Below are 22,554 nucleotides of genomic sequence, written 5' to 3' on the forward strand. Positions count from 1 at the left end.
CATTTTCTACCTCTCCAGGACGACGAGATATTAGATTTCACTAGCTCGCGTCCTTCCCTCGGAAGGAGGTTACGCGCTCAATATCATTTATCCCGGTGCTTTATCATAACGAATACAAATCGCTTTACTGTTTTATCATTAATAAGGGCCAATTAACACGAATGAATTGTCAATTGGTGCGTTTGAGCTCGATTATCATCTCCTCTCGTCGGGATAGGAAAAATAGATCCTTGCAAAATTCGATAATGTTATGTATGTTTTTATGTAATCGCATAACGATATATCATTACGAACGTCTTAAGCGTAACTTTAAGCTCCATTTAATTGGATTCGTTTAATTATCGAATAATAAGTTTTTTTTTTTTTTTTTTTATTTTTAAATGCCAATAAAACGTTACACTTTGATATGCTACAAACACTGGCGCACCCGAATACACACGTATATTGACATATAAATTTTTCTATTTCAAAGACAATAATAAATAGACGAAGGTCTAATGAAATAGTTATCAAAAAAAAAAAACTATAATTACAGAGACAATTTTGTACTACAAGTCGTGCATTTTTTACACTATAAGCGTATCTGGACTTTTTTGAGAAATTTTTTTTATAACTTCTTAATAGCCTCGATTCGTTTGAGGAATTAAAATTACAAAAAAAAATACTTGAAATTAACTATAACAAGGTTTATAATTTTTTACGAAGATTTACAATCAATGATATAATAAATTACACATTACATTTAACGTTCTATTTCAATTTAATCCGATAAAAATGTGCGTCGTTATAAAAGACCATTAAATTAATTATTATGTAAAAATTAATTTAGCAACGGTTATTAAGTATTATTATAAATAAAATGAAGAAAAAGAAATCTTGAAGAAAAAAAAAGATAGGACAAAATTCTATTAATTTATTATTTTCTAAACGTAGATATAATGAAGAAAATAGGAAGGCAATAATTGTTTTTTTTATATATATATATATATATATATTTTTTTTTTTCATTTTAACGTTAAACATACTTCAATGTTTTACTTATTCTCTATAAATCATTTAAAACATTACATGTATATTAATTTAATTAGACAGAACTCCATTACCTGTCATTCATATAATAAAAGTAAATAAACACATAAATATAGAATAAATTTTAAATAAAATTTAAATTTAAATAAAAAATAAATATGTATTCAAATGTATATATAATAATATATAATTATTATACATAAACACGTGTTGAACTTTATATAAATTGTAATTTTAGTGATATAATGTAGTTAATGATTATAATAAACGAATAATGTTCATAGTAAAAGGAAAAACGCTGTCAATCAAAATTCCTTTACTCGCATTTCTTGTTAATAAATAAAACAAAATTTATATTGAAACTAAATTACTCCAGGACGGGTGCGGCTTTAGCTCTTTAGATCTTCCTCCACTCGCGTGATATCGATCTGAGCTTTATAGTAGTCAAAGTTCTTTTTCTCGTAGCCACTTCTACATAAAAATATATCAACGACTCTCTTCGCCTACGCTTTTGAATCTTAAAGGATCAAGTGGATAACATTTTTAAAACGTGATACGTCCGAGGTAGCTTTACACGCTTTGTCGGTCTATCCTTCGTGGTCAAGGAAGAGATGGAAGCTATTCTTTGAAGAAAGTAGTAAAGTGAGATGGACTCGAACAACTTTTTCGATTTTCATTCTTGATCTTTATTTCGAAATATTTGTATAAATGAAGTTTTAACAGAGACATTGTGATATTTCCCTCTGCGGCAAAAATGTTGTGCAAATATTTGCTTGGAACATAAAGTAAATTATATAATTTATAATATACTATATAATTTTTTTTTTTTTTTTTTTAAATAGTATATAATCTAATTATAATAACAAAATTTTGAGTGACGATAATAATAATTGTAAAATAACTTTACTCAAAAAATTAACGGATACGACTCCAATGAATACATGTAATTAAATACTCATATTTAATTAAATTGTTTTTTTTAATATAAAACTTTTTAATAGTATCAGAAAAGTTAACGAATATAAATTTTACCTTATTATAAGTTATTGAATTTCCATCAATTTACATTACTACCGTAATAATGAAAGTATTTTAATACAAACTTTATTTAATATTTAAACAACGCCCTCAATCAATAAACAATGTCTTTCTTCTTTTTTTTTAATAAAAAAATTTTATATTGAATGCATTTGTCTTATTAAAAGTGACACTTCCATATAACTAATTATAATTAAAATACAAAATTTATAATTAAAATAATATTATAAAATTTAAGTTAAAACTTAGTTTTTAATTAAGTATGATAAAATTACGTACTCTTCCGAGAGAAAGAAGAAACAAAAGATAATTATAAATTTTGAACCATGAAAAGTTTTAATTTTTTATAATTTTATATTAATTACAAGGTGTTTACTTTGTAGTTTCGTAGAATTTTTTATAATTTAACATTAATAACAAGATGTCCACTTATACTTTATAGTTTTGTAAATTTTTAAAAAATTGTTTCATAATATCATAATTTTATGTCAGTATAATTGTATCTGAATTATCATATAGCGCGTTTGATTGACATATGATTATTCACATAAAATCTTAATATAATAATAAACCAAATTATAAAAGTATACAAAAAAAAAAAAAAAAAAAAAAAAAAAAAAAAAAATTGAAAATATAAATTTCTTAAATAAATGAAACAAGAGAACAAGTTTTCATAAGGTAATTAAGAAATTCATTCAATTTATGGTATTATGTTGCTTTGTTTTCTGAATTATGGTAAAGGTATTGTCGGTGGACTATGTAAAATAAATTAGAATATATATTTAAACTATAGACAATTTAAAATTTATATAATATTCATTTGCATACAAATAGTTATTACACTCCTCAGATTATTCACAATACTCGTGTAATTTTAATAAAACTTTAATGGCAATGTATATTTATACATTTAAATACAATTATATTCTGTTTTTTTTTTTTTTTTTTTATAAATACATATAATATTATATAATATTATATATTAATATAAATATCATTATTTAACGAGGAGCAGCATTGACAGTTTATATAAGTGTCATCATAATTGTATTACAATGTGAATTAAAATTATTAACGGAAACTTACTATTTAAGCATTTTGTTATAAAGTAAACAATTTTCAGATAAATGTAATATTTATTATTATTTCTCATACTAAAGATATTGAGAAAACTTTCAACTATACTAAGATATAATATTAATATTTAATTTTTCACTTGTGTAACTATACTTACTCTGTAGTTAGGGATACAGTTATTTATATTTTAAATTGTTGTATGAATTTCATTTGCTTTAAAAAAAAAAAAATAAAAAAAAAAAAATTAAACTCGTGTTTACTATTTATAAGCTTTTTATTGTTATTAATATTATACTTGATAATCCCTATGGAGTTACATTTAAAAGGATTAGTGCAGTAACATCTAATTACATAGTAGGCGAAATACCAATGTACATTTAATATAATTATTTAATGTTTAATTATAGGCAAATTCTCCCCTCCCCCCCCTCCCCTTCCAAACTATATTCATAGTTATCAAACTGACCATTGCGTTCTTGGTTCTTTCGATGCAAATATGAATAACAATAGCAATAGTTGCAATTTCGTACTAAAAAATTGATAAATTTAATGACTTAAATATTAAATAATATACTCGTGAAAATTCTATCTAAAAAATAGGCTTTCATTTGCATTTTTTAATTATGCATTGTTTTAGGCTTTAACATGAAATATTAAAATCCTGTTGTTAATAATCAACAAATTCGGTTATTTTATTGGATTTTTGTTTTTAAGTATGGATAATGTTTCAAATTCATAGTTTACAATCTATTCGCGCAGACATTATTAATCCTTAAGCATTTATTTCTTAACTAAGTAGAGGTAATCCATTAGAGAGCTTAGTATTTGTAAATTTACATATAAATAGTCTTTAAACACGCTTTACAATGTTTTGATCTTCCTCGCTTCATTAACTACTCCACTCGGGTAATAATTATCGATAATGGCTGACAATCCTGATAAAAAATAATCGCCGTAATGGCAGCAATGCAAGACAATTGCATTATTATTGCCAAATTTGCCGATCGAGCAGATGAACTAATAGTGCGGCATCCACTCGTGATCGATCGTGGCTTTAAGCCGACGATCAAGAAGTGCCTTAGTAAGAAACTATCGAGGAGCATTCACCTATGGGAGGTCAAGCTTTGTCACTGCAAAACGATCGTCTTCGTCTTTTGAACAAAGAGCCACTAAGACAAAAGGCGGCGAATGTCCTAATCGTGTCTTCCATCCATCTTGGCTTTAAAAGCCAACGAGGTTGGTGGCGGAAAACGGCGCTGACCATCTAAGCGCGACAGCGAATTCTAAGGAGAGAGAGAGAGAGAGGGAGAGAGAGAGAGAGAGAGAGAAATAGTCGAGGAAGGAGGAAAAATGGAGGCAGACAATTTACGGCTGGGAGAATGATTATCCGAGTTACGCAATGCCGAGAGTCGCGGAGCGACTTTTACCCGCTGGTAAAGCACGTAACGATCGGCGCTCGTGGTTGGGAAAAAGGATAAGCAATAAGCAGATGGACGGGAAGGATAGACAATAGGCCGACAGTGAGCGCGATATAATTGTCTCGGGATAAGCGCGGGTGAAACGATCGATGTGCCGAGGGATTTTATGAGCCTGACTAATAGCTCCTTTTTCTTGGTGGTTTTTTGCAATCGGTTTTCCGAGTCGACACGAAATAATACTCAAGCAGCAGCAGCAGCAGCAGCAGCAGCATCGAAATTTCTAGAATTGCGCGATTAAAGGATAATCTTGGCGTAAAATCCTCCTGGTCAAACGACTCGTTTATTGTGGAAACAAACTTATTGGCAGATATTAGTTTGTGAGGTTTGTTTTGTCAAAGGGGTATGACATTGAAACAACAATTTAAGCTTTAATGACAATTTTAATTTAGCACATAATCTAAATAATACATTCTTAGTTAAATTAAAGCCATTTATTGTTATATATTTAAAATAGAAATTAATAAAAAAGCAAATGTGTGCTACTACGAGTAATTTAATTACATACAAATGAAATTTATAGTAAAAATAATATTTGGTATAATGCTGTATTAGAAATAAAAAAATTAACTATAAATGTCAATTAGTGATATTATATTGTCATTTTTTGCCATTTCATTTACACTGTTTCAGTTTTCAATTAATATACTTGAACAAAGCGAAAATAATTATATATTTCTTGTACAGAAATTTCAATTAAATTTACCAAAAGTAATATTATTTATTTTTTTTTAACAAATTTACCGGACAATATACACAGATTATATTTTATAATCTTACGTACATTAAAAATACATTTGTATTAAATAAGATTCTCTCAAATTTACTAATCTGATATTAATTGGTCTATTGTTTATTATCTATGTAAGGTAGTAAATTATTATAAAATCAACTAGTATTTGTTAATTTTGAAGAGTTATTTGATGGTTGTTTATAATAATAGTTCTAAAAAATTTCACACACATTTGTAAATTAATGGTTACATTGTAATTACGCAAATCGCTCGGCTATAATTACAAAAAATTCTAAATGATTAAGATAATGAAAAGCTTATGAATAATTATTTAAAATAAGAAATTAGAGTATAATTAAGAGAAAGCAATTAAAATTTGCATAGCAACGATATAGTTGTATATTCATTTTATTCTTCGCAATATTAAAACTTATTTTACGATACAAACGGCTGGACGAAATTTTTCTCCGCCGCTTTTTTCCTTTTGTGAGAAAAAAATTCGAAATTAATGACAATTACGGCTATTGAGAATCCTGAAATAAAAGCAAATTATACGTGTAGGTGCCTGTTGCCTAGACGTATCAATTGGCGGCGACAGATTTCCGCAACAAGAATTGCGCAAAAACAAACAAGACTTACCGATGGCAAGCACAAAGAATATTCCTTGCATATCGCCCATGTTAACTTTGTGATTGGTTGCTTCCTGATTTATTTTTAATCCTTCCCAGCATTTATCCTTTATAGGTGTTCTGTCCGACATCCACTTTGTAATAAGACCCGATTCGTGCATTCGTTTTATCCTACATGACAATGCAGAAATTCATTTCCTTTTCATTTTCATAATATCAAATAAGCTTTATCGACATTTAATCATAAGATTTTAATATTAAAATCCATTCGTAATAATTTTATTGTCTGTATTCGATAGTCATATTTTTTTAAATTACTTTTAAAAGTAATTTTAAATTGCAAGATAAATAATAATCGGACAGAGTATAAAAGTATCTTAATAATATTCAGGACTTGGAGCAGTATAATTAGTTTAAAAAGAAAAATGATTATTATTATATCTGCATTGAACTTAACTCATTTTATACTTTTAGAATAATATTTAATGGAAGTTTATAAATAATTAGCTCTGTATTATCTGTTGTCAATTTGTAAATTTGATTAGAATAATATGAATTTTATTATGAATAACGAGAAACATATTTTTCAATTGTGTTATTGATATATTCATTTCATAACCTAAAAATAAGAGCTCATTTATTATTTTTTAAATTATACTGTTTATTTGAATAATGAGAAATTCAGATCGTTAATTATATTTCGAGTTCGATAACTTTGTGCAGAATTTAAACACGGACGATCCATTAAGCGCATACATAATTTGTGAAATTTATTTTTGTTTTTCAATTGTTCTTTTAAAATTGTTGCCGCTTATTGATTAAGAATTATCGATCGATCGCCACCATGTGACAGAGTGATCGAAGTTATAACATAAACTACTAATGATAATAATAATAATAATAATAATAAAAGTACTAAGATCCCTCTAATCAGGCAAAATACCATGTAAAAGCATATACATACATTATACATTGATACAGTAGACGCGTGAGAAAATAAAAAAAGTTCCAAATATCTTTTGCTCTCTCGCTGTATTGTATTTCTCACTTGGATTAAAGCGCTTTAATCGCATCATTACGAATAAATTGATATGTGATGAAGTACTTACGCATCATTAATTAATGGCAAATAAGGACTGTCGTGAGCAATCATCATGGCCATATTCTCACGTATAAAATTTTCGGCGCTTACGTGAAAGTAGCAAGTCCCTGTGTCGAGCAGATCCATCTTCATGAGAAATGCTAGTGAAATTCTCCAATCGATGAGAACGTAATTCTCAGACTTGACACGCTCGAGAGCCTGACTGGGATTCGTCGGATCCTGCCTCTGGGCACCCTCCAATAATCGTTTATACTGCGGCCAAAGCAATTTTTCACTTTCTTATTGTATTACAAGTAAATAACATGCCAAATAGTTCGTCTCGCCTTATTATTAACGCGTCAGTTGATAATTAATTATTAGCTCAATGCTAATGAATGAACAAGCTTTTTATATTTATTTACTAACTAGCTTTTAAGGCTTCTTGGTGATCTCGTATTCGAAACTCTCGACATTTTGTAAAATTACGCTCGATAGTAGCTTTAATGGCAATTTATTGTCAAAAACCAAAAAACAGATGTGCATTGAATTTGAAGAATTTCTTAATCAACTCGATCTACTGTTTAATGCACCCGTACATCTAGCACTAACGAACATTTAACTAAACGTTTAATTAGCTAATGGCCATTTATGCGAATAAACGATTGGTGTTTATAAAAAATGTGGAATTTTCTTGTCAAGTGTTTAACCGCGCTTCCCCCCTATCCACCTTATGCGAAAGACGATGGGAAAGAGCGCCTTCGTTATGAGAAATTAGCCCCGAAAGAAAAAGAGAAAAAAGCTGCGTTAAAGCTCATTAATTCGCAGAACGGTACAGAATCCCGAGTGTCTACGGGTAAAAATAATGTTCGTCGGTCCGGAAGGAGGGCGAAGTGAGCCTCACCCTGACATCGTCATCGGCCAGAGCGCCGAGGTAGAGTTCGATGGAGCTACCGTTGGGGAAGGCCCAGGTGAACTCCTCGCTACGCGCGAGAAGATCGTCGACGCTATCGATTGGCGCATCCATGCGTGGAAACGTGAGGAAGGCAATGAGATTCCCGGAGTAGGTCGCGACGACAACCATTACCACGAGCCACCAGGTACCGATAATGAGGCGTGCGCTGTCCGCCTTTGGCAAATGCATCCCACCTGTTTGTCAAACGTTTCTCACTTTTACCTTTGCGTAGAGTGATGCCGCTGGGAGGGGCCGGGGTTCTCGATATCTTGGCAGTACATCTCCGCTGAATTAATGCTTACTAGATCGTTCGATCCTCTTCATAGATAGAGAACGGACGCTTATCTTTAAAGTTTTTTTTTTTTTTTTTTTTTTTTTTTTTTTTTTTTCTTAATAAGCATACCTTAATGGAAGTCAAGCCAATTTCAATAAGTTCAGTATACAAAGACGTGATTATTTATTCCCCGAGATTTTCAAAGATCATTTAATTTACAAAGGCTTTAAGAACTGATGATTGCTTTATTAAAAGAATATCTTGTTGCCATAAGTAGCACATTAAGCACATTAAGTAAGTCTAATTAGTGATAATTATCGTGAATGTAAAAATATTTCTGAAGACTACATTCTTAAACAAAATATTTTACTCTTCAATTTAATTGATTTGTAGGGCAATATCGAAATTAATTGCTCGAGCTATTTGAAATAAACAATTATGCATTTGGCATAGAATGTAGTTAAAAAATTGTTAGCTTTGTATATTTTGTGTTTTTTTTTCTTATAAGAAAGACATGGATAATTGTTTAAGCACGAGATGTAAATGATTTGGCTGTTCATTGTAACTTTATTCTCCAAGAGTATAAATAGATTCAAGAGTAGATTACAATAACGAAAACGCATAAGGAAAATTAGGAAAATGATCGATATAGCATACTCTATAGCATCTTTTTCACTTTAATTGAATTTAAATATTCAAATGTATGTGATAAATTTGGTAATTTTTACTATGAAAAGGTACTCCCGACACTCAAATCCACGACAAATGCGTACATCAAGATTCGGTAAAGTCGATAATTATTATAGCAAATGCCTTTGCAAACGAAAAATTATTAAAAACTATTACCTTGTTGAAGAAGCGCACCGTAAATATACCAATTGCATTGCCAGGTGGTGGTGAAGCCAATGGTATCTTGGATATCGCTTGGCCTCGGGCTGAACTTAACCATCAGATACAAGATAGAGCCGATTAAGATGAGCGAGGATATCAGACAGCCCCACGTCTAGGAAATCGAGAGAGAGAGAGAGAGAGAGAGAGAGAGAGAGAGAATGGGAACGACCGTTATTTTGAGATTGAATCGTTCATTGTCGGTTAAGTTAGTGTAATCGCGATATCTAACAATAGGATTAATGTGCTTGTAATAGCAAATGTTTCACAATTTCAGCGAGAACTTGGATTCGCCAGATTCTTAATGTAAAGCGATTAAAGCTTACGATCTTTCCTACATTAACTACACAATACTAATTAAAGAGGAATTCAAACAAAAACCAAAAAGAAAGAAATAAGATATAAGGAGATAAAAAAAACTCTATTTAATAAGCTCGATTTTTATAATTTGGGATACGCTATTTTTTTCAAATAATTTTTATACGACATTCTCTCTTTTACACAAATTCCACAAGCTTGTGTTACTCGGTTTTTTTTTCAGAATTATTGAATTAATAATTAATATCCCACTAAAAACTTATTGTTATATGTGATATATTTATAATACATGATTAATGCTTAGTCGTTGTTTTCTTTTTCTACAAGAAAAAAAAAAAAGAAAAGAAAGAAAATTACCAGTACCACTTAAATAATTTATCGAGTCGTTAAAAGTTATTTTATTGTGCTAGAGAAACATCTTGTTACGGAAGGCATTTAATGTCCAGCGCTCGACATACAATTTTACTCGCTCCTAGCAATTCATAGGCTACCCTACGCACTTTATAATGCTAGCAATAAACGTAGCGCGCAAGCTCTTGGGGATGTCAGTGTGTACCTCGGAGGTGTATGGCGCCATGAATAGAAAAACTCGCGATAAGGACTTGGGTCTGGCCGAAAGTAAAGCGTAGGTCTGGACGGCGACGTAAGCCGTGAAATTGATTCCTCGTGTATGCTCGATTACCGAGGCTGCCAATGCCGCAATGAAGACCTTCTTCGAGCGCACGAGCTCCAAGACTTCTTGCGGCACCTTTTGCATCACCGACATCGCCGCCACGTCCAGATTCTGTAACACGTGATATCGTCCCACGCAAGGATCTCACTTTCAATGAGCAAATAAGGCGGGATATTGTGTTACTGTCTTTTACTACGTCATTTGGCAAATTCTACCGCTCATGTGCCGACATTTCGCTGGCTTGCAAGCAATTTTAGCTTTAGCCCTCTTTACCCATACGATACACATCCGAAATAGACATCAGTCTAATTGCATCGATCGCAATTATCGATAATTCATTTTAATTATTAACCATTAGTTGAGCATAAAAAATCATGTATAGAATTAATGAGAATAGCTCGATTGGGTCTGTAAGAATACATGTAGAATAAATTTTTCGACACTTGCCCTCTCGTTACTTACTAACACTGACATTCGAATATCGAATATTCATTCATTGGAAAATTTTTTATTCAATATATATGCCACGTACCTTCGAGAATAACTTTGTCATGTAAATATCAATTGTCATTGACATAGTGAAAGAAAAAAAAAAATTATTTGTCTTTCAAATGAATTTTACTTTGTATGGAATATTTTAAATTTCCATGACGATGTTTATTATTGGAAATAACAATAAAAACGATATATTTATGTAATTGCTCAATTATTTATACAACAATAATGAGTGATAAGTATCAATTTTATGCTATTGATGTATTTACACGTACTTTAAAGAATGACGAGTTGTTATTTAGAGCTTTAATTGAAGCTTCGACGTTTGTAGGCAATAGCACTTTATAAGTGAAATTCAGTTTCACACTCAAATGATTTAAAATGTCAAAAGTCAATCCGGTAAATTCTCTTAGTCCCGTCTTTGAATATTTAAGTATCTGCCATGGAGGATTCTGCAAATAAAAGAACAATTGGTGAAGTTATATTGATCATTGGTTTTAAATTTATTACCGTAAGATTGGAAATCTTACTTAACAGTTATGACCAAATATAAGCTACAAATTTTGCAACAATTTTACATTTTAAGGTTAAAATATATTAAAATTCCTATTTCTAATGCAATACGGAAAACCGATTAAAGATTTTAAGTATTTCATCTAAAAACTCTGAAGCAAAGTATGAGACGAAATTACTAATGCAGTGCGCGCGCTCGCATAAGAATAAAAAAAAAATCCAGAAAATTATGTCAATGTACGTTCGCTTTGTAATAAAAAATTTTCTTACTACAACCACAAACGGCAAATTCATTTTTGCCAATAAAGCGATACTTGGAACGTGACGTATTACATTTAGTACGAAAGACCGTCCATATGAAATAGTTTTTCTACACATACATATAATAATATAAATATTTATCGGACAGTTTTAAAAGATTATGCGCCTTGAAAGCGTTGGAGAACAATGATAATTAGACGGAACCACCTCTCAATCCAAAGGATGTTTAATCAGCTTCGCTACCGGCTACTCCCCTTCCTCAATCATTATCCATTAAGAAAAATCTTATAAAGACGCACGTGGAAACTGGAGACGGGCAGACAAATTCCACGAAAGCCGTGGCTCACGTGTGCGAAAAGTGGCTCTGTCATGTTGACCCCGAGGCCCGGAATCCACGTACCCACGTCTATTAATTGATAGCCGGCGTTGCGAGGGCCGAGGTCGGAGGAGGGTCGTTGAAGTTGATGATAGGCCGACGTCGCAAAAGAGGCGCCCCACGTGATCGCCGACGACATTCGCCAATTCACGCACTCGCTGCAACTATTTACTCTGCTCGATCGTATCTTCCTCAATTCCTTCTGAAATCAGTAAGTGAGACCGATCTTAAATGCCTCTCTTCATCTATCCTTCATTATCTCCGTTATCAATAGTTCTTCATCCTATTGTAAAAGACCATTCTTTTTTCACAAGTAACAGCTCACATTTTACATTATAAATCGTTAATTATATTTCCAATGACATTATAATTAATTGATAATGGTGACGAATTTCTTAATACACTTTATCATTTTAATCAATTGCACGGGCATTTTTTATTGTTCTATTTAGAAGTAATGTATTCTCATTGTAAATCAATCAAAATATATCTTCTATTAAATTAATATTAAGGTATTATTAAACGAAATAAGTTTAAATTACGTTATCCTCTCCTTCGTTAAAAAGAAAAAAGAGATAAAAAAAATATTTCTTTTACTGGATATATAAATATTACATCGTAAAACATTAACCATAAAAATTGAGTGGTTTTTATGAAAAATAATTATCCTTGCAATAATTATGATAATAATAATAATAATAATAATAATAATAATAATAATAATAATAATGGCAAATTTTTCATAGAATAACAAGAAAAATGGAACGAAAGAATGACAATGGTAATTACATGCTTACGTTCATGCTCCTAATTATTTCCTTTTTACGGTCAGTCTTTGATAATCTGACGACTTCGAACTCTTCCTCGGTAACGCGATCATAAAGTTCCAGTTCAGTCAACAGTGAATTTTCCAAACTTATAGCCAAGGCTTTCATCATCTCCTTGATATGACACATTAATCCCATCTAGATCGAGAATATCAATTTACTTAATAGATTTTCTACAATTATGCTAGACGCTCAGTTAGATTTTTCGAGAGAGAGAAAATGATGAAAACAAGCACTATAATTGCATTAAGAATGTAAATTCGAGAAAAACTTCATTAACGAGTTTCACATAAGTTAATTGAAAAAATAATTTCACTCTATTAAATATCTTAAGGCAATAAATAAAATAAATGAGTACAATAAAGTGCAGATGTAATTATATATAAGTAATAGTAAAATAAAGTAAAGAACCTCTTGTCGATAAAAATATTATACAAAGAAATTTTTGAGTTCTGTATGCAATAATAATAATAATAATAATAATAATAATAATAATAATAATAATAATAATAATAATAATAATAACAACAACAACAACAACAACAACAACAACAACAACAACAACGCGATAGCAAGCATATTATTTAAAGAATTTGTGAAAAATCTTTTTCGACTAATTTCAATTTAACTATTCTTTCTTCACTGACTCACAGTCCAATGAATTATCTGAAATTTAATTTTACGGTAATTTATCCCATATTTTATATAAAATAAAATTATAAATTTAATCTTCTATATTATAGTCTCATATAATTCCATCTAATTAAATTGAAAATAAAATGTATAACAAGTTGACTATTATTAGTTGTATTTCAAAATTGAGCAAAATAATTGCAATTATATAATAAAAACCGATAGAAAAATAAAAAATTGCAATAAAAGCAAAAGCAATGAGGAATTTTAATTAATAAGATGAGAAACAAATTGAGAAAACCAAATACATAAAATATGTAGTGTCTGAATGCTATTTCATCGACTGAATGTTATTACATTATAAGGAACCTAAGGATCTTAAAAGTTTTTTCTGCGTATAATTCTATCATTTGTCAACTTGTAATGAATGCCTTTATCAAGGAGGAATTAAATTACTTACTTAAAGTTTTTATCGGAGAAAAGAAATTAATATGAAAAATAAATAAATATATAATATTTGCAAGAAAACTTTAGCTTTCAAATAATAATATTTAGCTACAATAATCACAGCATGCGACTGTTTAGTTATAAACTATTATTCTTTATCAAGTTGTTAAGAATTTATGTAGTATTTCAGAGTTTAAATATTAAATAAGCTACAAAGTATATTCCAGTTGATATGAAATATTTCTAAAAGTTATATGCCAAATAATTTTAAAGTTCGTTATAAGTTCAAGTAAGTTGTATAAGCTATAAATTTCACCAATAATTCCTTTAAAAACTCATCATCAAAACTTTGAATCATCCAATCATTTACAATCCAAGGTAATTACAATGTTCCTTTTACAATTTAACGATAAATCCTACGTAAATAAACGCATCAGCTCGTCTCATAAAGATAAATATTAATATAGAAAGCAACATAAGCCGATAAAATAATTTTATTATATTACCTATAAATTTAATTGCTCCATCTTAATTATCATTAGAATAATAAACTTCTTTTCCAAATGATAAAAAAGAATGAGAAAAAATTAGAACAAAAGTGAAAAAACTTCCAAGTCTTTAGTAATTATGTTCTCAGGCTGACCTCATTATCTCTAGGCTTAAGCCTGCGTCTCAAGTTAATTTGACTAAGCAAATGAGTAGAAAAGCCGAGGTACATCCATTGAATAAAAGGATGTGGATAATTGTAAACTAGTTTAATTACATTACACTCGGGGTTGAGGCTCGTTGCATTGTAAATGAATGCCACGTTTTCGCCCTCGTTGAGAAACTCAAGGAACGATGTGACGTTTACCTCGCTACTTGCGCCATCGCTGATGACGTATAACCACTGGCTACCCGGATGCACCATTTTCAGTGATTTTGCCTGCTCATTGAATTTCAATGAAAATCAGACTCACGCTAGTCGAGCAGTCTGCGCTTTATGAATATGTTATCAAGTTACATTGAAGCTCCCTCTCACTCTCTCTCTCTCTCTCTCTCTCTCTCTCTCTCTCTCTCTCTCTCTCTCTCTGTCTTTAAAGCGAGCCAAATATCCGAGTTACGCGTACTGACGGTATGATCCGATGCAAGCAGCGATGGTCCAGTCGGGAGATTCGGCGAAAGTGACACAACGGCTACGCCCGCGAAAAAGAAACGTCCAATCGCCTGCGTGACGAGCAACATCGCCTGCGACATTATGCGATGCTACTACTTGTCATTCTCATGTAAATTCGATATAATATTGTGATTTATGCAGAATATAAATATTAAAGAATATTTATATATGACGCTTATGTATTACATGCATCGGTATCATGTTAAACACAATGTAATTAACGATGAAAAAATTTCATTTTATTTATAGATCGATTAAATTTTCACTCCTTCGTAAAGATGTAGGATATTCATAATATTAAATTAATTAACATTGCTCGTACGTATGTGATAGTGAATAATCTTTAGTTTTGAAAAGTTTTTATCTGAACTTTAAATAATTTAATTGCGTAAATGCTACAAAGTGGATAATAAAAGATTAACGTGTAAAATGAAATATTTTAAATTATACGAGATTATCCGTAAATGTGAAATATTAGTATTTGATGGAATTTAATTAAATTATAATGAAATTACAACATTTTAAATAAATATTTTACATTAATGAATAATCCTTTTAATGCGCTTCGATAGTATTGTGCTCCTTACATAAATGTGCGTATTAGTTTATTAAATGGCTGATGAATTAATAAGGGAATTGTTATAAATTGAAAATTACTAATAAAATGATTTATCGCAAGGAATGATATTAATATTCAAAATCTATAGTATTCAATGTGAAGAAATATTTATCTTTATCATTCATTAATTCATTAATTCCATGTAAAATCTATGCCAATTTGTATATTTAAACTGTCGTTTAACGTTTATTAAAGATTGAAATTAAAAAAAAAAAAAATTAAATAAATATATTATTTCTTCGATAGAAAAATATATCGATCTTAATATATTTATTACTTAATATATTCATATTGCAAGTTCATTTATCAGGGCTAATCAAATAAATTACTCGACGTAGTACGTGATGTATGCAACTACAATAAATTTTTCCATATGAAAACATTAATGAGAAACAAAGTTTTTCTAATGAAAAGTCGAAAGACATTAAATTATTTGCCCATTGATTTATCAAAGTTTCTTTCCACTTTCTTAAAAATATCTATCGCAATACAATAAATATAAAAAGTGTTTACACGCGTTTAATATTAAATTAAAAATATATATCCATAGTTTCAAGATTATCCGTAATGACGTATTGCTTTTACAAGTTTAACCGACTTCAACAACCACATTAGGTAATTAAATATACAATTGCTTAGTCAATTATCTTATGTTATCTTAATTGCAAATACATTTCTATGCTAACTATTTAAAATGTGAATCATGCCTTTTTCATAGTTAATTTCAAGTATGAAAATAATTTTGTGCTTTTTATCACTTTATTAAGTTAATGTTTAAAATTCGAGTTTAAAATTCAATGAATGATTCATGTATTTATTCGCAAGTACATAAGATCGAGTGTGGAACTTACAACTTCCATAATAGTCGATACCATATCGATAGTAACAATAACCATGAAACAATTTCCAAGCTGATCCACATGGACGTCCGAAAGTATTTTATGGATACGTAGTTTCATCGTGCTTTTGTCTTTCTCGAATTTAGTCGAGAATAACGCTCGGGTCGACAACTTCAGTCTTTTGTCGGAAAGCTCGACTGACAAAGCTTTAACCACTCGGCTGATGGTATCTCGAGCTGCGCAAATTCTTAATTTACTTTTACAAATGTCAATTATACATTCCTTTTTTTTTCTATTGTATAATTAGATTAATATAAAATTGTTATCGATGGAGAACAGCCGAATGCAGAATGTTCATAAAGTGTACTAAAAACTCACCGTGTGTATTCAAAATTATGCCATTTCTTCAAACAGTTTGTTTGTTTGTTTGTTTTTTTTTTTTTTTTTTATATTATGTCTGACAATCAAGGGAATGATGGATTACTTAATGAATGTAAAATTATCGTTGAATGATAAGTAGTGGTCGGATAATATTTTTGTTTACTTCAAATTCTACCTGTAAAATTAAGTTTCTCACCTACGATCTAAATTTCAATATCAATATCACGAAAAATTAATCGAATTACAAAATTCATAAATTCACGAAAAAAAATTTTACTTTCACATTACATTATACAATTATTCATAATTTTAGATGGTATATTTTAAAATAATTTATCATTTTTCAATGTCGATGAGTAAGCTCTTTTAAGCGCAAATTATATACAAAAATTGTTATACTAATCACAATAAACCTACTCATGTGCATAATTGTTCAAATTGCCAAGATTATTATATAAAATCATTTATAAATTTATTCACCCATTAACCAATAAACGTAACCAATAATGTGTAATTATTAATTACCAAATGTGTCGTCATGGATAAAATTTACTTTCGGCCACGAGAGAACGCCAGTTGTTCTAAGATCTAGGAAAATTTGAGGTAATTCTTGACCTGGAACGATAAGTGATAAACTTACACCAGCATCCTTCGGTAATCTCGGACAGTCCGGATCTATAATAATTCATTTTGATTTATAATCTCAAGCTTCTGACACGAGCGAATATTTCATCAAACATACTAATATTTTCTTTAAACTAACATAAGTGTATTAGCGCGTATTTACATTTCAAATTAAATATGTAACTTAACTGATAATTGAGCGCGAAAAATCAAAAATTTTAACTATATAATTGAATTTATAATTATTTGATTAATTTAATAAATTAGATATAACAATTAATATAACATAAAAATAAAATAACTAAGGTATTTAATATTCGTCTATTATAATACTAGACTATATTATATTATAATAAAAAATGTTATTAAAATTATTTATTAAAATAAAATATTAAACTAACTGACGATGAATTACTTGAATATTACAATAACAACACAATTTCCCTCGCAAATCTCGTTCAATAAGGCATTCGGTAAATATTTTACTCAAATTGAAATAGAATTAAGTAAAATTGTATAGGAATAAAATATTTATCAAGATATTTTCTCCAATCGATCTGAATATGAAGAGAGAAGGAAATTCATGCAAAAAATATAATTAATGTATGGAAAAGTAAGTCTGAATTTATTTTACCTGTAATAGCAACATAGACAAGTTTTTCTTTTTGAGCTCGCTCCAATAATTGCCAAGTTACCTGACAACTTGCAATCGAAAATAAAATTGTATAGTCTGAAATTTGATTTATCTATATGTATTGTATAATAATTTTTCATCCGGATATGAATCATGAATAACATTTATGGTTTATGACCAATCAATTTGTATTCATTTGTACAAAACAACATAATTGATATTTTTCAATAATGTCAATGTTATTCAAATAATTATCACTTTATGACGCACCTTGTTTTAAATTTACATTTGTATCTCCAAAAACATTAAACTCAATTCCGCTAATTTGCATTTCCTTTTTAATAATCTCATTCATCACTACTGAGATTTGAGATAGCGTTCTATTATAATCCTCCACGTCGATGAAAAATCCTTTCTCAATAATAACAGCTTTGCAGAAAAAAAATGAAAAAAATGAAAATACAAAAATTGCAAACTTTTCAGTAAAATCTATTAATTAGAATAAGTTAATAATAATTATATTCCATAAAATAGCTATTATGAACTATCGTTATTTCATTAATAATAACTATTACTTTTACTTTTACTTAATTATAAAGAAAGATCGTGTTGCTGTTTATTCAAGAGTCTTTTATTGCTCATCTTTATCTTTTAATTAACAATGAATCCATTACATAAGCTATTATTGTATTAATTTTCATTAATTAATACATTAAATTGATATTGTTATAATTTTTGTTTTGTTTCTGTTTTAAAATTACGCATTAATTATAACATTAGGCTTATAGCGTTAAAAAAATTTCATTTTTTAAACTTTCCAAAATGAGCAAAATGCTATACTCTTGAATAAAAAAAGAAGAAGAAAAAAAAAAAGAAAAACTACGTACACTTTACGCACACAATGAATATTGCTTCGGTATTACAATTAAAAGCTCATTGCAAATTGCAAAGATAATATAACTATATGGGATATATGCTAATGAATTATTAATTAATTTAATGAAATATTTCGTAATATTTATTTTATTATCTGCAGTGTAAAACTAACGTTTATCTAAATTTAAGAGATTATAATGTTTATCATAAATTACAATTACTAGTAATAAAATAAAAATTATGAGATTGTACGAGAAATTTTTATATTCCCTAAGTATTGCGATCTCGAAAACGAAATATTTATGTCTGAAAAATGTTTAAATATTTATGCAATTGTTAAATGCTAAAAGCTTCGCTACGAAATAAATCGTCTAAATTTTCATTGTAACTAAAATTTGTTCCAATTAAAGTAAATCCTCTTGCTGCCAACAAAAAAAAAAAAAAAGGATTCCAATCTAGATTAAAAACTTTAACGTAACATCGGTAAAATAATACACGGATCTTTATTTATAATGTTCATAAAATTACAGACAAGCCAACAGACTTGAGATAACAAACTTAAAATAATAATAACGCATAGTCGGCTTATCGTGAAAAATCGGAAAAATGTCTTTGTTATGCACGCACCCATAGTGACGTTGGCTGTTATGAGCGACGGAAAGTCATTGTATCCTGTCGCACTTCTGAGGCTCAGTGAAATGAATAAAAACAGCATCATTGCTATCATTGTTCGTCTTCCTTCAACATCCGTCATGGCACTTAAAATAAGCGACTCGTGGCTGCCAGTTACAATATCATCCGTCACTACCGAATTATTAACAACTTCGTTATTTTTTATGATAGAGCACATGTTCATACATATACGAGTACTCGGATTGCTGTTACAATTGGTAAAAAGAGGCAGAAATGGGGAGAAAGGAATATCGAGGTTAAGAGGTTAGCTAGGAAAAGGTCGTGAATTCTTTCATTAATTGATAAGGAACAAGAAACAATCGAAGCACCCTTAGGTCGACCAATTTTCTTTTATATTCTTTAGATATTTCAGCCATATGAGACATGAAAAAAGTAATACCTTTCCTCTCATAGTCTAATAAAATCATAACAAAACCGTTGAATTCGAATTGTTTATATGTTAATAATGAAATGATAAATAATTTTTGTTCTTTAATAATAATAAATTAATGTATTGTGCTCTTGTTGAGGTTCTATACGAAACCATTTTTATAAGAATATTTTGAAAATAAAACATAATTATTATAAAATATTGAATAGATATACTTAAATTATTTCCAGTTAATTAATTGTATATATTTTAATATATATATATATATTAATGATATTAAAATTACAATTATTATTGGAAAATAATTAAGCCAGTAAAATAGTATTATATATTGAATATAAAATAAACCAATAAAACTTATATTGAAATGTTCTAAATTGTAAATTCGTTAGGATTACTTTATTACGTAACGATCTTGCATTAAATTTTGAAATGAAAATACTCTTTTCTTATAGAAATGTAATCAATTGGCCAAGTAAATTATATGAATATAGAAATTTCAAAAATTATTTTCTTTCATTTCGATATTAATGAATTTACATACAAATTCCAATATAATTTAATAAGATACACTCCTTTTGCAATTCTATAAGATTATGTAAGATAAGATTGACATAAAATCAATCAATAAATAAAGTTAAAAATATAAATTCTATAAACTATTTGTACAATTATCATGTGTACTTGAGTATTGAATTTACTTTAACGTACAATTGTGAATTATAATATGCCTCGTTATACATTCTTATGAAATAGGATTTTGAAATGACTAATGTATTTTTAAACATCTATTAATTAGTTTCTGATATTACTTATAACTTATTTATATAATCGGTCATTTTTTCATGCAGTTAGTTTTTATATTTTTATTGTTATTTTTTTTCTTTATACAATGGGTCATTGATTGAAGAGAGGATCGATAGTCTTTTAATTTCAACTTTTTTGCTTTCTTCACAAATGAAGCACTAGAGATAATCAACCGTATTCTATATATTTTCATAGATTTAATGTCTTTATTCAATAAAAGATCTACACCTTATAAATGTTAATAGCTTTTGTTAAAGTTATATTAAAGTATTCAAGTTTAATAGCTTCTATTAATTGCTTATTTGAAAAGAAATGTTTAAAATTCTAATCGTTTTCATATTTCTATGTACTATTACCGAAGACATATATATATATATATATATATATATATATATATATATATATAGGAGTAAACGTATTTTTAATGGTTGCTTTTAAAAAGTAATTTTATATTAGTTTTTAATGCATTATTTTGGTAGCTAACGTTGCCTCGATATTCAAACTTCAAGCTTGTTCGACGAGAAATAATCAATATACAATAATTTAAAATAACTTTTTAATCATAGATCGCTTCGAGGCTTATTGGCATTAAGTTAAAAAGTATTTATTATACGGTAAATTTTTTCTCATAATTTTCATATTCTTAGAGCTATTTCGAATATAAAAGATGTGCAGTTTTTTTTTCTCTTTTTAATCTTAAATAACAAATAATCTTGTTTTTAACATATGGATAATGTGAAGGCGATTGATTATTCATATACCGCTCACAAACATTGATTATTCGCAGAGAAGAAAAAAGAAGCTGCTTTATACCATAATAAAAAGGTAAAATCTACGTAATACAAACTGTGTAATACGTAATTATTTGTGTTTAATTTCGCCTCGAAGCTAGTATTAAATAAATTCGCTACCATTCTAAACTTTATCGTTTGTAAAGTGATTTTCGTTATTTCGCTTCGTGCATGCTTAATCAAACGTAAATTGCCCTACTATAAATATATATATACCGCGTAATCTATACAATTGCTAAATATCAATAATACATGGGTGGAGGAGAGAGGCGTGTCATCCCTGCAATTACAACGTCTTCCGAACTCATTGAGAAAAGTTTCTCATTTACGCAAGTCGACGATCGATTACAAAAATTGAAAATCAATCTGATCTCCACTCGAAATCTACCGATCGATCCTAACAGCTCGTCCAACCACTTCCGACATCATGAATCAAAGAACATTAATTTCCCATTTCGTTAAAAGTTATTTGGAATATTCCCCGACAGTTTTCGAACGTTGCGCGCCTCCTCGGCGAACCACCACTACGCCTGCGCTCACTTCTCTTCCTCGAGCGTTTCGTCGGTATGCGCGCACGCGTCCGCTGAAAATCGCAAGGAATTCGCACGCACTCGCACAAACTACTCGCCGCACTCTTTATATCGGGTTTCGCGCTCGCGGTAAGCGGCTCGTCCCATACGTCATCGTATTATCGTTTACGGTACTCGCGTGCGACACACTCAGTCTCGTTCTCGCTGCCTGTTTCCTGCTGCCGAGGGCGCGCGCGCGCGCGCTCGCGCATCACACCCAGCGCCTGCGGCCCCCTGTCTAACCTTCTGTACCAAAGGCGCTGACGGAGGATCGCCGTGGATCGTGGCCGCGCGACCGATGTACACGCCCGCGCGACGACCTGTCCAGCTCTCGACAGGACGTTGTCGTAGCGCGAGAGCGGTAGCGGCGACCAGGACGGGCGATGGGCTGAGGACATGAGGACAAGGCTCGCGCGTCCGAAGGCTCGCCGCGGTTTAAGGGGAAGAAGGGCCGAGGACCCAGAACTCGGCCTCGA

General features: G+C 29.8%; 1 protein-coding gene across 1 annotated transcript; it reads right to left on the minus strand.

The window, feature by feature from the left end:
• Window positions 1-5,787: 5,787 nt before the first annotated feature.
• Window positions 5,788-20,233, minus strand: Ir93a (Ionotropic receptor 93a; the record flags this gene model as incomplete). The annotated part of the gene is made up of 17 exons (XM_011502734.1): window positions 5,788-5,885; window positions 5,992-6,152; window positions 7,091-7,335; window positions 7,964-8,208; window positions 9,135-9,291; window positions 10,051-10,278; window positions 10,938-11,114; window positions 11,736-12,014; window positions 12,610-12,777; window positions 14,483-14,644; window positions 16,346-16,589; window positions 16,911-16,917; window positions 17,240-17,389; window positions 17,973-18,068; window positions 18,243-18,401; window positions 19,476-19,528; window positions 20,214-20,233. Coding segments are annotated over 17 exons (2,649 nt in total), but the record flags the coding sequence as incomplete, so codon positions are not given.
• Window positions 20,234-22,554: the final 2,321 nt, after the last annotated feature.

Source organism: Ceratosolen solmsi, unplaced genomic scaffold (genome assembly GCF_000503995.2).
Source record: "Ceratosolen solmsi marchali unplaced genomic scaffold, CerSol_1.0 scaffold10, whole genome shotgun sequence".
Lineage (NCBI taxonomy): Eukaryota > Metazoa > Arthropoda > Insecta > Hymenoptera > Agaonidae > Ceratosolen > Ceratosolen solmsi.